This window comes from Sorex fumeus, unplaced genomic scaffold (genome assembly GCF_029834395.1).
Source record: "Sorex fumeus unplaced genomic scaffold, SorFum_2.1 ptg000008l, whole genome shotgun sequence".
Classification (NCBI taxonomy): Eukaryota; Metazoa; Chordata; class Mammalia; order Eulipotyphla; family Soricidae; genus Sorex; species Sorex fumeus.
The window spans coordinates 27,582,801-27,595,387 of NW_026606065.1; the positions used below are offsets into that span (position 1 = coordinate 27,582,801).

Consider the following 12,587-nt stretch of genomic DNA (forward strand, 5'->3'; position numbering starts at 1 on the left):
ATACAATATCTACCCTGGGAAAATGAAAGAATTGGTTCTTTCCACATACACGCGAGCTGTAGTTCAACATAACGGGGCAGAATCAATTCTGAATGAAATACTAAAAGATGATGTGTGCTCTATTTGGTGTCGGTAACTCACATTATCTACTAACTCAGATGTTTGCAGAGTGTGGCAATTCCCACTTCATATTTGGTTCTTCAGACCCCAAACAAAAAAAACCCGCAACTAATCATCCTTAAGGATTTATGAAGCTACTACACACACGCATACACTCTGGATGTTCAAGCTATTTGGACCACTCCAATTGATGAAACCAAGAATTTCCTATGCTTCAACCTAATTACTGTTTTTATTTTATTTTTGCTTTTTGGGTCACACTTGGTGATGCACAGGGGTTACTCCTGGCTCATGCACTCAGGAATGACTCCTGGCAGTGCTCGGGGGACCATATGGGATGGTGAGAATCACACTCGGGTCGGCCGCATGCAAGGCAAATGCCCTACTTGCTGTGTTATTGCTCCAGCCCCATAATTAACCTGTTTTAAACTACATACTATAATAGAGTGGGTCTACCTGAAAAAATACAGATGTTCCAAAATTCTCAGTTAGCCTTCCTTTTAGTCAATGTTTACCTCCTCAAAGGAAAAGGCAACTTACCCCTTTTTTTGGATACACGAAATGAAAAGGCTAATGAAGCCCATATTTATCTTTTATAAAGCTAACTGTAAAGAGCAGCCCCTGGAATACTGTAGCTGAATGAAACATGGAAGAACACAGACTGATGCAATACAAAGGCTCTAGCTGCCCACAGTGGGTGACGGGAAGCTAGACACGACCACAACCTTCTGTCCCTGCTGCTCCGGGTGGCTGGGAAACACCTGCTTTCCTACGAGGCTCGAACTCCTCTCTGGGGTCCGGAGGTCTGGCCGTCTTAGAAGCCATCATTTCATTTTGGATTATGAAAAGAAAAAAGAAAACTGGGGTTCTTGCAAACACTGCCAGGGGGTTCATGGCGCCTTTAGACACCCGTGGGCCTCACATCTGTTAGTGCAAAGGGTTCTGGTGATGCATCCAGATATCACTTCTGTTTATTAAAGTGATTAGAACGGTGTTTAAGGGGCAAGGGCATGGAGCACAGCAGGACAGTGACACACTTCCTGCTCGTCAGCACCACCAGGAGACGTCTGTGACAACATTCAGGCGGCATTTCTCTCTGCAGTGCTGTGTACAATGCCACACACATGGCTGGAGCCCCCAGGAGTCCAGGCCACAAACCTAACGTGGAGTCAAAGCAGCTGAGGCAACGGTTCCCTCCATAACAGCCATACTCTACGGCACGACGCATAGAGCCAGGCTCAGGTTGCTGGGGGCTGGGGAGATGGCGCCAGCCGGGATCCAGAGGCAGAGGAGATAGACTGGTGATGCTCACAGTGCTCACCCAGAGGCGAAACTCACAGTGCTCGGACAGTGCTTGCCCAGGGGTGAGCATGGGACCCACATGTGGTTTCATGCTTACACGTACAACATCATTAAGAAGTTGTTGGAAGCTGGTAAACACAGGTCATAGTGACTTGACAAGAATGACAAGTCCCCGAGAAGTTGGTAGCAGGTGTGAATAAGGGGAGGCCAACCTGGGAAGAGCAGCCGTTGGCAACCTCGAATTCTTCTTGCTTCCTGCAGGCTTCGGCCAGGGCCACTCTGTGAACCGGGTCCCAGATCTTCTCTTTACGTTCTTTCTGCAAAGACAGGAAACTTCCTTACTACAGGGTGGAAAAATATTTGGGCTCCTGTCCAGTCACTCATCTGGGTCCTTAGGCCAGGTGAGAACGCACAATTCCCACACAGATGCAAATAGAAAAAAACCCTCTCTAATCAAGCCGACAAAACAGCAGATTAAAACGCAGCAGTCAACTCATTACACCTAAGTGTCTTTTGCTTTTGTTTTTTTCCTGCTTTTTGGGTCACACCCGGCGATGCACAGGGGATACTCCTGACTCATTCACTCAGGAATCACTCCTGGTGGTGCTTGGGGAACCATATGGGATGCTGGGAATTGAACCCGGGTTGGCAGCATGCAAAGCAAATGCCCTACCTGCTGTGCTATCACTCCAGCCCCATGCACCTAGATTTTTTTAAAAATTTTTTAATTTTTTTTTGTTTCTTTCTTTCTTTTTTTTTTTACAGTTGTAGATTTGCCATTTTTTGTGCTTGGGTTTTCGATTATACAATGATCAGATACCCATCCCTCCACCAGTGCCCATTTTCCACCACCATGGATAATATCCCCTCACCCCCATCCCCCTATCCCCCCCTGCCTCTGTGGCAGGGCAATCCCCTGTGTTCTCTCTCTCCTTTTGGGTGTTGTGGTCTGCAAAAGAGGCACTGAGTGGCAAACATGTTCAGTCCATAGTCTACTTTCGACATGCATCTCCCCTCCTGGTAGGATCCTCCAAACACCCTTTATTTGGTGCTCCCTTCTCTATCTGAACTGCCCTTTCCTCTAGGATACCTGGCTGGCCTCTAAGTTATGGAGTAATCCTCCTGGTGCTGATCTCAGCTATTCTTGGGTATTAATCTCATACTTTGTTACTTTATATCCCCCAGATGAATGCAATCTTTCTATGTCTATCCCTCTCTTTCTGACTCATTTCGCTTAGCATGATACTTTCCATATTGTACCACTTGTATGTAAATTTCATGACTTCATCTTTTCTAACAGCTACATAGTACTCCATTGTGTAGATGTACCAAAGTTTCTTTAACCAGTCATCTGTTCTTGGGCATTCAGGTTTCTTCCAGTTTCTGGCTATTGTAAAGAGTCATGCACCTAGATTTTAAGAGAACAAGTTTTCTAGGGCAGCTCCGGATACCTCTGGATGCATCTCAGGCACCAACTCAAATCCTCTCACTGGGAGCAGGAGGCCAGAGATCTGGCCACTCCACAGGCATTTAACAGGAAAGCACTCCCTGCACTCGGGGCAACATGCTGGCCGCAGGCTGCCCCACGCCTTCCACTTTCCAACTCGGGAAGGTGCCGTTACTGAAACTGGCGTCTCCCCCCGGTGCTGCTCACAAAAGTCTCCCAGTCCCAGAAATCCTTTCCCATCATGACCTGCCTGGCCTGCTCATGGGGCTGCTGTCCCCGGCCTGTGTATCTGCGAGTCCAGCATGTCCCTTCTGTGGACACTCATCCCAGCACTATGGCACCTCAGCATTTTCACCCTCAAGTTTACTTCACTGTGCTCTTCTATTGGGGGCCACACCCGTGAGACTAGGGCAAGGGTCCCCTGAGTCACATCCCAGCCCCTCACCCATCAACCTCTGACAGCATTCAGCTCAAAGTGGAATGACTGCCGTGCATCCTCAAAGGACTACTGCAATGTGCCACAGCCTGCGGTTCACAGCCCCCGCAAGCAGGCGGCCATGCTCAGCTCACGCGAGAAGGCACCCAGGCCTGGCTCCTGGCTCACACCCGCCCCTGTACCAGCACTGCCCGACACTGACTTCCTGCTTCCTCGCTCACACTGACCACATTCTGGGTGCCAGCAGCTGCCAACGCCAGCAGCACCCCAAGCACCATGGACTCCGGCAGCCTGGGTAAAAGCAGCCCCTGAGGCAGGCTCCTCCTCTCCCTAGATGGTTCCTCACAATCCAGGGACCCAAGGCGCACGTGAGCCTCTCCTTGACACACTGCGCTCGAAAAGACTAACAGGACAAGTCACCAAGACTACGGGAACATAAGTGAAGAAACGTGGAAGTCCTAACTTTAGATCAGCTCTTTCATCTGTGAGGATCCCAGAGATGCAAAAATATATAGCAGAAGTGACATCTGCACTCATATGTTCATTTGAGCACTGTTTACAATAGCCAGAATCTGGAAACAACCCGAGTGCCCGAGAACAGACAACTGGTTAAAGAAACTTTGGTAGATCTACACAATGGGATACGATGCAGCTGTTACAAAAGATGAAGTCATGAAATTTGCATATAAGTGGATCAACATGGAGAGTATCATGCTAAGTGAAATGAGTCAGAAAGAGAGGGACAGACATAGAAGGACTGCTCTCAGTTGTGGAATAAGCAACAGAATGGGAGACTAACACCCAAGAATAGTAGAGATAGGCAACAGGAGAATTACCCCACAGCTTAGAAGCCGTCCTCACAAGCTGGGGGAAAAGGTAGCTCAGATAGAGAAGGGACCACTAAGTAAATGATGCCTGGACGGATGCTCGGGATGGGAGATGGGTGCTGAAAGTAGACTACAGACCGAACATGATGGCCACTTAATACCTGTATTGCAAACTACAACACCCAAAGGGAGAGAGAGAGTAAAAGGAAATGTGTCTGCCACAGAGGTGGGGAGGAGGATACTGGGACATTGGTGGTGGAGAATGGGCACTAGTGGAGGGATGGGTACTCAATCACTGTGTGACTGAAACATAATCACAAAAGTTTAGAACTCTGTAACTACCTCATGGTGATTCATATATATATATATATATATATATATATATATATATATATATCCTTCAAAAATCCAACAAAAGCTCTTGTAAGGAAATTACAAATACACAAAAATGTTATGTCCTGACTTATCCAGATTTCTTAAGCTTATATCTGTGTCCAAGATTCAGATATACATAATTTCAAATGGGTAATAGCCGACTGAACACTCTCTCTGGAAAGTTACTGTGTGAAAGCTGCGAAGCTCCCCCAATAGCAGAGTTCATAAAGGAAGTATTTTCTTTATAAAGAATGATGACGAGCTGCCAACGGCACATTGTCTCTTACCTGCATCCTTTCCTTGAGCGCCTTTGGGTAGAAGTCATAGCCATTCTTTATGCCAATGTGGTATTTGCCTGAAGGATTTGTCCAACTTGCAGGAATCTATAGGAAACAAGTACACTGTTCACTCACTACATGTTTTCCAATATTGCAGTGGAAAAGGTGCTTCCTTGGGAAGGTTCGAGCTGGCCCAGCTAGCTCCTGGTCACGGCCAGGCTTGAGTACGCTGAGGGGCTACTTAACGTCTCTCAGTATCCTTTCTTCTCATCCATAAATAAAACAATCCAGCCAGGACACCTTTCATCTATGCAACGCTTCAGAGCCTATTAAATGCTTCCAACATGCAACCTCACTGACCTGTGCAGTTTCCAGTCGTGACACCCTCCTCTCCCTCTCCCACCCCATTGCCCAGTCACAGGGAGAAGAAAAGGCTGTTAGGTTGGTTGGTTTGGGGACCACCCCAAGCATTGCCCAGGGGGGCCATATGACGGGGTACCAGAGATGGAACCCGGGTTGGCCACGTACAAGGCAAATGCCCTCTCCACTCTCTACTATGGCTCTGGTCCACAGTCACAAGTTCTTTAAAGTCAGAGGCCAGAGTGACAGCACAACAGGGAGGGCACGTGCCTTTACATGCAGCCGACCTGGGTACAATCCCCAACATCCCATGTGGTCCCCCAAGCACCACTATGAGCAATTCCTGAGTCAGGAGTAAGCCATGAGCACTGTTGGGTGTGCCTCCCCGCCCACAAAAAAAAATTAAATAAAAATTAATGTCTATCCATTGTTCTGCATGCATGACTCTTTTACTCTCTTCAGATTATAATCATATAAAGCCGAGACACCAACTCTCATGTGACTTGTTTCACTGCAAGTTAGTAAGCTTGCAATCTCTTGATAGGTAAAGGTAAAGGCCCTCCCGTTGATCGTCGATTTGCTCCAGCGGGCCCAGTAACGTCTCCATTGGAGACTTTGTTGTTACTGTGTCTGGCATATTGAATACTCTCGGTAGCTTGCTGGGCTCTCCGAGAAATCTGGAGCGATAGCACAGCGGGTAGGGCGTTCGCCTTACCAACATGGCCGACCCGAGTTCGATTCCTCCACCCCTCTCGGAGAGCCCGGCAAGCTACCGAGAGTATTCGATAAGCCAAACACAGTAACAACAAAGTCTCCAATGGAGACATTACTGGGCCCGCTCAAGCAAATCTCTTGATAAATGTAATAAAATACAATTTAAAAATGACAACAGATTGGAGCCGGTGCGATGGCACAGTGGGGAGGGTGCTTGCCTTACACACAGCCAACCTGGGTTTGATCCCCCTCAACCCAGCATCCCATATGGTCCCCCGAGCACCGCCAGGAATAATTCCTGAGTGCAGAGCTATGAGTAAGCCCTGAGCATCACGGGCTGTGACCACCAACCCCCCAAAAGACAATAAATTACTTTTAATTATGAGACCAAAATTTCCTGTCCCCTATAACCCAAGGCCTCCAAAGTCACGAATTTTGGTTTTCTCCACAGTATAGGCAGATTTGTTGCCTGAAAACAAGCAGCAAAGACAAGTCACAATCATGGCTCTACGGCCTGACAGGAACCGAGTCCAGGTGGAGCTAACCTCAGGCGGGGGCCTGAGGAGTCCGGTCTCCTCACAGGGGCAGCAGTCACTCGGATATGGACTCAGAGCCTTGGGGATCCATCCTCAGGGTGTCTTTGAACTATTTGAAACATTTGCCACATGGCCCATCCCCTCTCACATATGCTGTTTCCGCGTGAAACAGAAGCCCTTGACTAAGTGACGCCCCTTTCCTGGAGAGTGCTGAATACACTGAGCATTTTCCTAGCGAGCCAAGTGCTAGGGGTGTGTCAGTGTTCCACGCGGCAAAGTCCTCAGGTGTCATGTCCACTCATGTCTCAGACTCACCGTCCTTCTGGAGCACAACCCCACTGTCTTCTGGAAAGCTCCACACCACAGGACGGGGTGAGAGCTGGTCAAATCATTCAAATCATTCCTCAGATCTGGAGTGTTTTCTGATTTTTTGTTGTTTTTGTTTTTGTAAAAAAAGAGGGAAGACTAAATACTGACGATCTGAAAAAGTGACGTCAAACTGAAATGCTATTAAAATTAGAACAGGAAAAAGGAACAAGGAGATGAGGCTTTTGAAAGTCAGCGGTCTGAAAGGTTGCAAGCAAAAGCAACCTGAAAATGCGTGGGGATGTCATGGCATTAAAGACAGGGTGCAGGAACAGGGTCTCCCTGGAGGAGCAGAGGAGGAGCAAGCAGAGGGGAGGGCCCTCCTGGCCACGGCAGCACACGAGTCTTTGGTGCTGACAGGCACTCAGCTCCCGTCCCCCTCAAACCCAGGCCCCTCAAAAGCCCAGAGCATCCCACGGAGGAGCAGGGCGTCTCCTGCTCTCTCGGGCCCCCCAGGCCCCACAGCAGATGATCCTGCCCATCCCCTCTCTGGGCCTCGCCAGTCCTGAGCTGCCAAGGGCCCAGTGACCCCAAAGGCAGGTCATGGGGAAGCTCCGGGCAGGAGAGGACGGGGGAGAGAGGGAGGAAACGGAGGAAGCAAAACAGAAACACCAGGGCAAAGTGTTTTTTTAAAATCCAAATAAAATGGGATAATAGTCCCCCCTTCAAAAAAAAAAAATAGCCCATCATTTAAGTTCATAATGATGAATTAACATTTTGTGTTCAAGTTTCCTGGGAAAATTATGAAGGAATTAAAAAAAAAAAAAGAAAGAAAGAAAGCAAAGTTATCATTGGGACATCTTTCTATCCCCAAATTAAAATACCCAGGATTTGGCAACCACGGAAGGTGGGGAACCCCAAGTATACGGCCACTGCCTGACCATGAAGAATGCCCTGAAACCCTCACTGCCCTGCCTGGGTGCAGACTCAGCCCCCATGCACAGACGCTGGCGGAAGGGTCCAGAGGACCCACAGACGCAGCCAGGGGCCAAGAGGGAAGCGCTAGTTCCAGAGGGCACCCGCCTCAGATGGTCCCTCCTGTTCTCCAAGCATGGACGTCCCCAGGCCCGCTGCTGGCCCCCCACTCGAGGCACTCTGCTTCTGCAGTCACACGTGCCCCCCCCCCCCCCCCCCAGGAACCTGAGACCCCACAGCCGTCCCCACCTGCGGCCCTGGCTCGCAGTTGTCACTGCACACTCAGCCCCTCCCCGAAACGTCACGCTACGTACCCGGAAACAGGAAGCCCCAGAGGCCGACCCCAGCCCAGCCCGACCCCCACCCGGGTGCAGCTGCAATACCTTCAGCGTTCTCCCCGAGAGCCCGGTGACCACACCGTCCTTGGCCTCCACCACGGTGGCTGTGCTCACGTCGCCGCTGCCTGTGGTGTCGATGATGTCGATGATCTTGGGCTTGCCGTCCGTTGTGACCTGGAATTCAGACAAGCAGGCACGGTCACAGGTGTTCTTAGTGTTCATCTCTCATGTTTGGGTTGGTTTGAGCATCGCGACCCTCAGCAGCACTCGGGGCTTCCTCCCAGCTCTGGGCTCGTGGACCATTCCTGGAGGGGGGGGGGTGGCTCGGGGGACCCCACGGCACTCGGGGTGCAGGGGATTCCAGATGGGTCAGCCGCAGGCAAGGAGAGGGAGGGCAACCGCTCTGGCCCCGAGCATCTTATCCTTAAGGCAATGCCAACTTCCTGGGCACTTCCGGACACTCGTAGCCAATAGCCTACTGCGGCATTCAGCTGAAATACAGGACTGAGCTGCTTTAAGCCCAAACCCATCAGATTCTAAACAGGAAACTCAGTTGTGGAAACGCTCGAGACTGTTGCATGGTCTATCTTAAGAGCTCTTTGCAGGGCTGGAGCAATAGCACAGCGGGTAGGGCATTTGCCTTGCACGCAGCCAACCTGGGTTCAATCCCCAGCATCCTATAGGGTCCCCCAAGTACTGCCAGGAGCAACTCCTGAGTGCAGAGCCAGGGGTAACCCCTGTGCATCGCCGGGTGTGACCCAAAAAGAAAAAAAAAGAGTTCTTCGTCAGGCACAGGCACTGACGTTGGGGCCCATGGTTCTGGGTGCTGGCACTACACAGGAGCACCAGCCACCACGTGTCCAGCTGGTAAGCGAGCTGAGCTGAGACGCATCGGAGGGGGACCACACCATGTGCGGAGGGCAGGCCCTGGCTCTCCACTCCTGCTCGGCGGCCCAGCACTGGACAGTGCAGTACTTTGGGGAGAAAACAGTTCCGGGCACTTGGTTATCAGGTGACGCCTTTCACCACCCCAGCTCTCTGGGCTGTCCTCTCCCCACCCCACCCCCCGGGTGATCTGCGCAGCCCGTGCGCCCAAGTCCGCTCTGCTCCACTTCAGAAACACCCTGCACATGGCATTGATGCTCTGCTCCCTGGCCAGTGGTCCTGGGTGGGGCCCCATCGAGCACCAGCACAGAAAGGCTCCCCACATCTGACTGCAGAGACCTGCATCCCCACACCTGGACAGCAAGCGCCTGGGAGGCTAGTTAGCGACTCAGGCCAGGGCCGGCCGCCGAGGGCACACATGTCCCTTGGGTATCTGAACTACTTGGCACCAGGGCTTCTCTCCAAGGTTGTGATTTCTTGGACATGTCACTTATTTTTTCTTGGGTCCTTAAAATTTTTTTTTTCCGGGGTGGAACAACTGTCAGTGCTCAGCGCTGCTCTGGGCTCTGTGCTCGGGAGACGGTGCAGTGCCCAGGGCTGAGCTCACTCCATCCGTCTGGCCCCCAGTTCACAAGTCTCACTTGAGCCATTGTCCAGTGTGCCATTTTTATGACAGTCGCTGACCCATGCTGCAAGAGTCACAGTGTCTTTTCATAATGTTATTTTGGGGGAAAAAATTAACTTCTGGGTCAGCTTTGCCAAGGCAATCAGCCGAGTACACGAGAGGCAGACTGCGTCTTCAGCAGAAACCATGACTCAGGCAGGACAAGTCCCATCCTTCCCCCTGAGAGAGCTGGGGCCACTGCCCCGGGCACAGAGCCTCTGCATCCCCCGGAGTCCACACACGGTTGAGCATGGCTCCTTCCTGCGTGTCTGCCTGGGCGCATACTGTCCCCAGCAGAGCTCCATGCTCCTATGCACCCAGAGGGGGAGGGGGAACATACCCCCCACTTTCTTCCTTTACAAGGTAGAGAAAGAGGCTCTCTGTGAAACCCCAAATCTTACTCACAGGTACCATTGGTCAGCTAGGGACTGAGTTTGATCGGGACAATAGAGTGCTCTCAGGGAGCACTGAGATTTTTACGGTGATTCCGGAACTGGATGTTTATCTCCTGGAGAGTCTATATACTGCAAAAGGTATTCAGAGGTTAAAAGCTATGGGAAAAAAAAAATCCCCATGGAAGGGGCGAGAGAGATAATGCAGCAGGTAAGGCAGCTACCAGGGCTCGATCCCCAGGACTCCGAGCAAGCACTGGCCAGGAGTGAGCCCAGAGCACAGAGGCAGGAGTCAACCCTGAGCACTGCGGGGTGTGGCTCAAATCCATCCCCCTGACTCTAGTCCCCACCAGCAGCATCCCCACCAGCAGCTTACACTCACATATGGCTCAATCAACACCAACTGTCAACAGAGTAAGAAGAAAATCTACAGAAATAAAACTGGAAGCAAGGAAGAAGAAAAGTATCGTTCTCTTTCAAGATTCAAAGTAACAGAAAGAAGGAAACAATGAAGCTCCAGGAGAACAATTTGCATGTATCTGCAGCTCCTGCCCTGCATTGGCCTCCCACTTCTCCAGTTCCAAGAACCAGCAGCATGCTTACCGGGAGATCACAGGAGATCACTAAAGCATCAGACCCAGGCCGCTCATTAGCAAGCTCATTATCGGGCCTGAGCAGAGGGACAGGGCCTGCTGGGATTTCCCAGGTTATTTACCACCGGCCACTGCCACTGGCCTGACTGACTTATTAGGAGCCATCTTTCTCATTAACAACCTGACACATGCAACTTCCCATCCTCGGAGCACTCGCTGCATTGTGGGGCGAAGGCAGCTGGCCCCTGGGGCCGACTCGGAAGGAAATGCAGGACTAGGAAGCCGAGGTCTTGAGGTCTTCGAGGTCTTCAAAAGACAGAGGGAAACTGAGCTACAGGCCCTGGCTCATAATTCCCCTGTGAGGCGGGGGATGGTGGAGAGCTGTGATGGGGGTGGGGGGAGTGGTTGGGAGAGGAATGCGTCCCGTGCTCTGCATGCTGATCCCAAGTCCCAAGCGGGCGAGACCTGGGCGCCGGGCATCAAACACCGCTGGTGACCCCACACAGAACCCAGTGAACACCTGTTGCTCCAGGTAAAGACGCCGAAAACATTCTCTGATGCAAGGGTAGCTCTGTCATAAATACTATGAAGTGACTCTTAGCCCCAGAACATGACAAAGAATGACTAAGACTGGCTCGAGTTTCGGAAAGCTTCGGCTTCAGTGGGGCGGCGGGTAGGAAGGCAGCCCTCGAACAAGCACCCGGTCGGCTGTCTGCCGCTTCTGTCATGCTACGTGCAGGTCAGTGGGAAAATGGATTTTTTTAAAAATCCTTTTTCACAGGCTTAAACTTCTTCCTCACCCCCAACCATTCTTTCTCCTGAGGAAATTCTGCTCATCGTGTACAGACACAATTACCCCCCACCCTCGCCCCCACCTTATCCAAAAAATGTTAAAGTTCCAAGAACATTACATTCCAACAAATTTCGCTATGTACTTTCAAACAATCTCAGTTTCTGAAGCAGGTCTGGTGAACAGATAAGGAAAATGATTCTAAAAGGCAACATGTGGGGTGCCCCGAGTGGACGGTCACGGAACACACCAACAGCAGAGCGGGAGCAACGCCAGAGTGGCTGCGGGTGACACGGGTCCCAGTGCCCGGCTAGAAGTGTGGGCTTCACCTGGACAGCAGCTTGGTGAAGGCCTGCCATGCCAAGTCCTCAAGTGGATGGGGAGACCTGCCCTTCTTCAGAGTCCCCACCGCAAAGCCAGGTCCAGGCCCCTCCTGTGTGCGGCGGGATGTGGAGCGCAGGATGGGGGCTGGCCTGGGGGCTGGTACGCACCTAGTCATGGATTTAGGGTTTCTGGGCTGAGGCAACAAAGGTGCCCCGATCAGTGGGCGTTACCTCCACACACAGGCACAGTTGAGCGACTGGGATGGGCAGCCACCCGCACAGAAGCACAGAACTCGCTGCTCACCCAACACTCCGGCCCCACAGTGGCCTGGAACGGTTCCTGAGGGGCTGAATGCTCCCTCCCGCCTACAATCCGCCCCCTGAACTCACAGCAAGCCCAGGGCAGATGCCGTGTCCTGCACCTCCCAAACAGCCAGCCTGATGCCTTCTTTCACTGTTCCTCTGCGGGCTGGGGATGGGAGCCGTGCCTGGCTGTGCCCTGCGGACCCTCGCCCCGGACTACGGTCCCATCTAATGACAGATTCACGGAGCTACAAAATGAACCTGTTCCAAGTAAGAGGGAAAAACACTAAGAATTCCCTCACGCTACAGGTCACCTTACGTATTTAGGTCAGGCTCACAGAATTCAACTGTTAGGGGAGAGTTACGTTTGCCTTTCAAAATCTTACTGCTCAAACACGCCTATGCTCCCAACAGTTGGTGATTTAAAACCCAGCATGTTTACCTGACTGTTTATTTTAGCTATTCAACAAACACTATATATAAGTGTTTCTAGAAGTGTATGTTCAGGCAACTACGTGTAACTTCAGACTGAGCGAAGGCACCCACCACCCTGAAAATAAACAAAGGAGCTGAAAGCCAGCAGAGTGTGCCACTGAACAGCCCTGCCTGAGACGCTGCTGTCA

The 12,587-nt window shown here is 51.3% G+C and overlaps 1 protein-coding gene across 3 annotated transcripts in view; it reads right to left on the reverse strand.

Moving 5' to 3' along the window:
- TPP2 (tripeptidyl peptidase 2) overlaps positions 1-12,587 on the reverse strand; it is a 55,355-nt gene that overhangs the window by 41,109 nt on the left and 1,659 nt on the right. For all 3 annotated transcript variants that reach the window (XM_056109176.1, XM_056109188.1, XM_056109183.1), the window contains exons 2-4: positions 8,060-8,188; positions 4,795-4,890; positions 1,635-1,739 (exon numbers count right to left, since the gene is read on the reverse strand). In XM_056109176.1, coding sequence (XP_055965151.1) covers positions 1,635-1,739; positions 4,795-4,890; positions 8,060-8,188 — 330 coding nt within the window. The remainder of the gene's footprint in view (positions 1-1,634; positions 1,740-4,794; positions 4,891-8,059; positions 8,189-12,587) is intronic.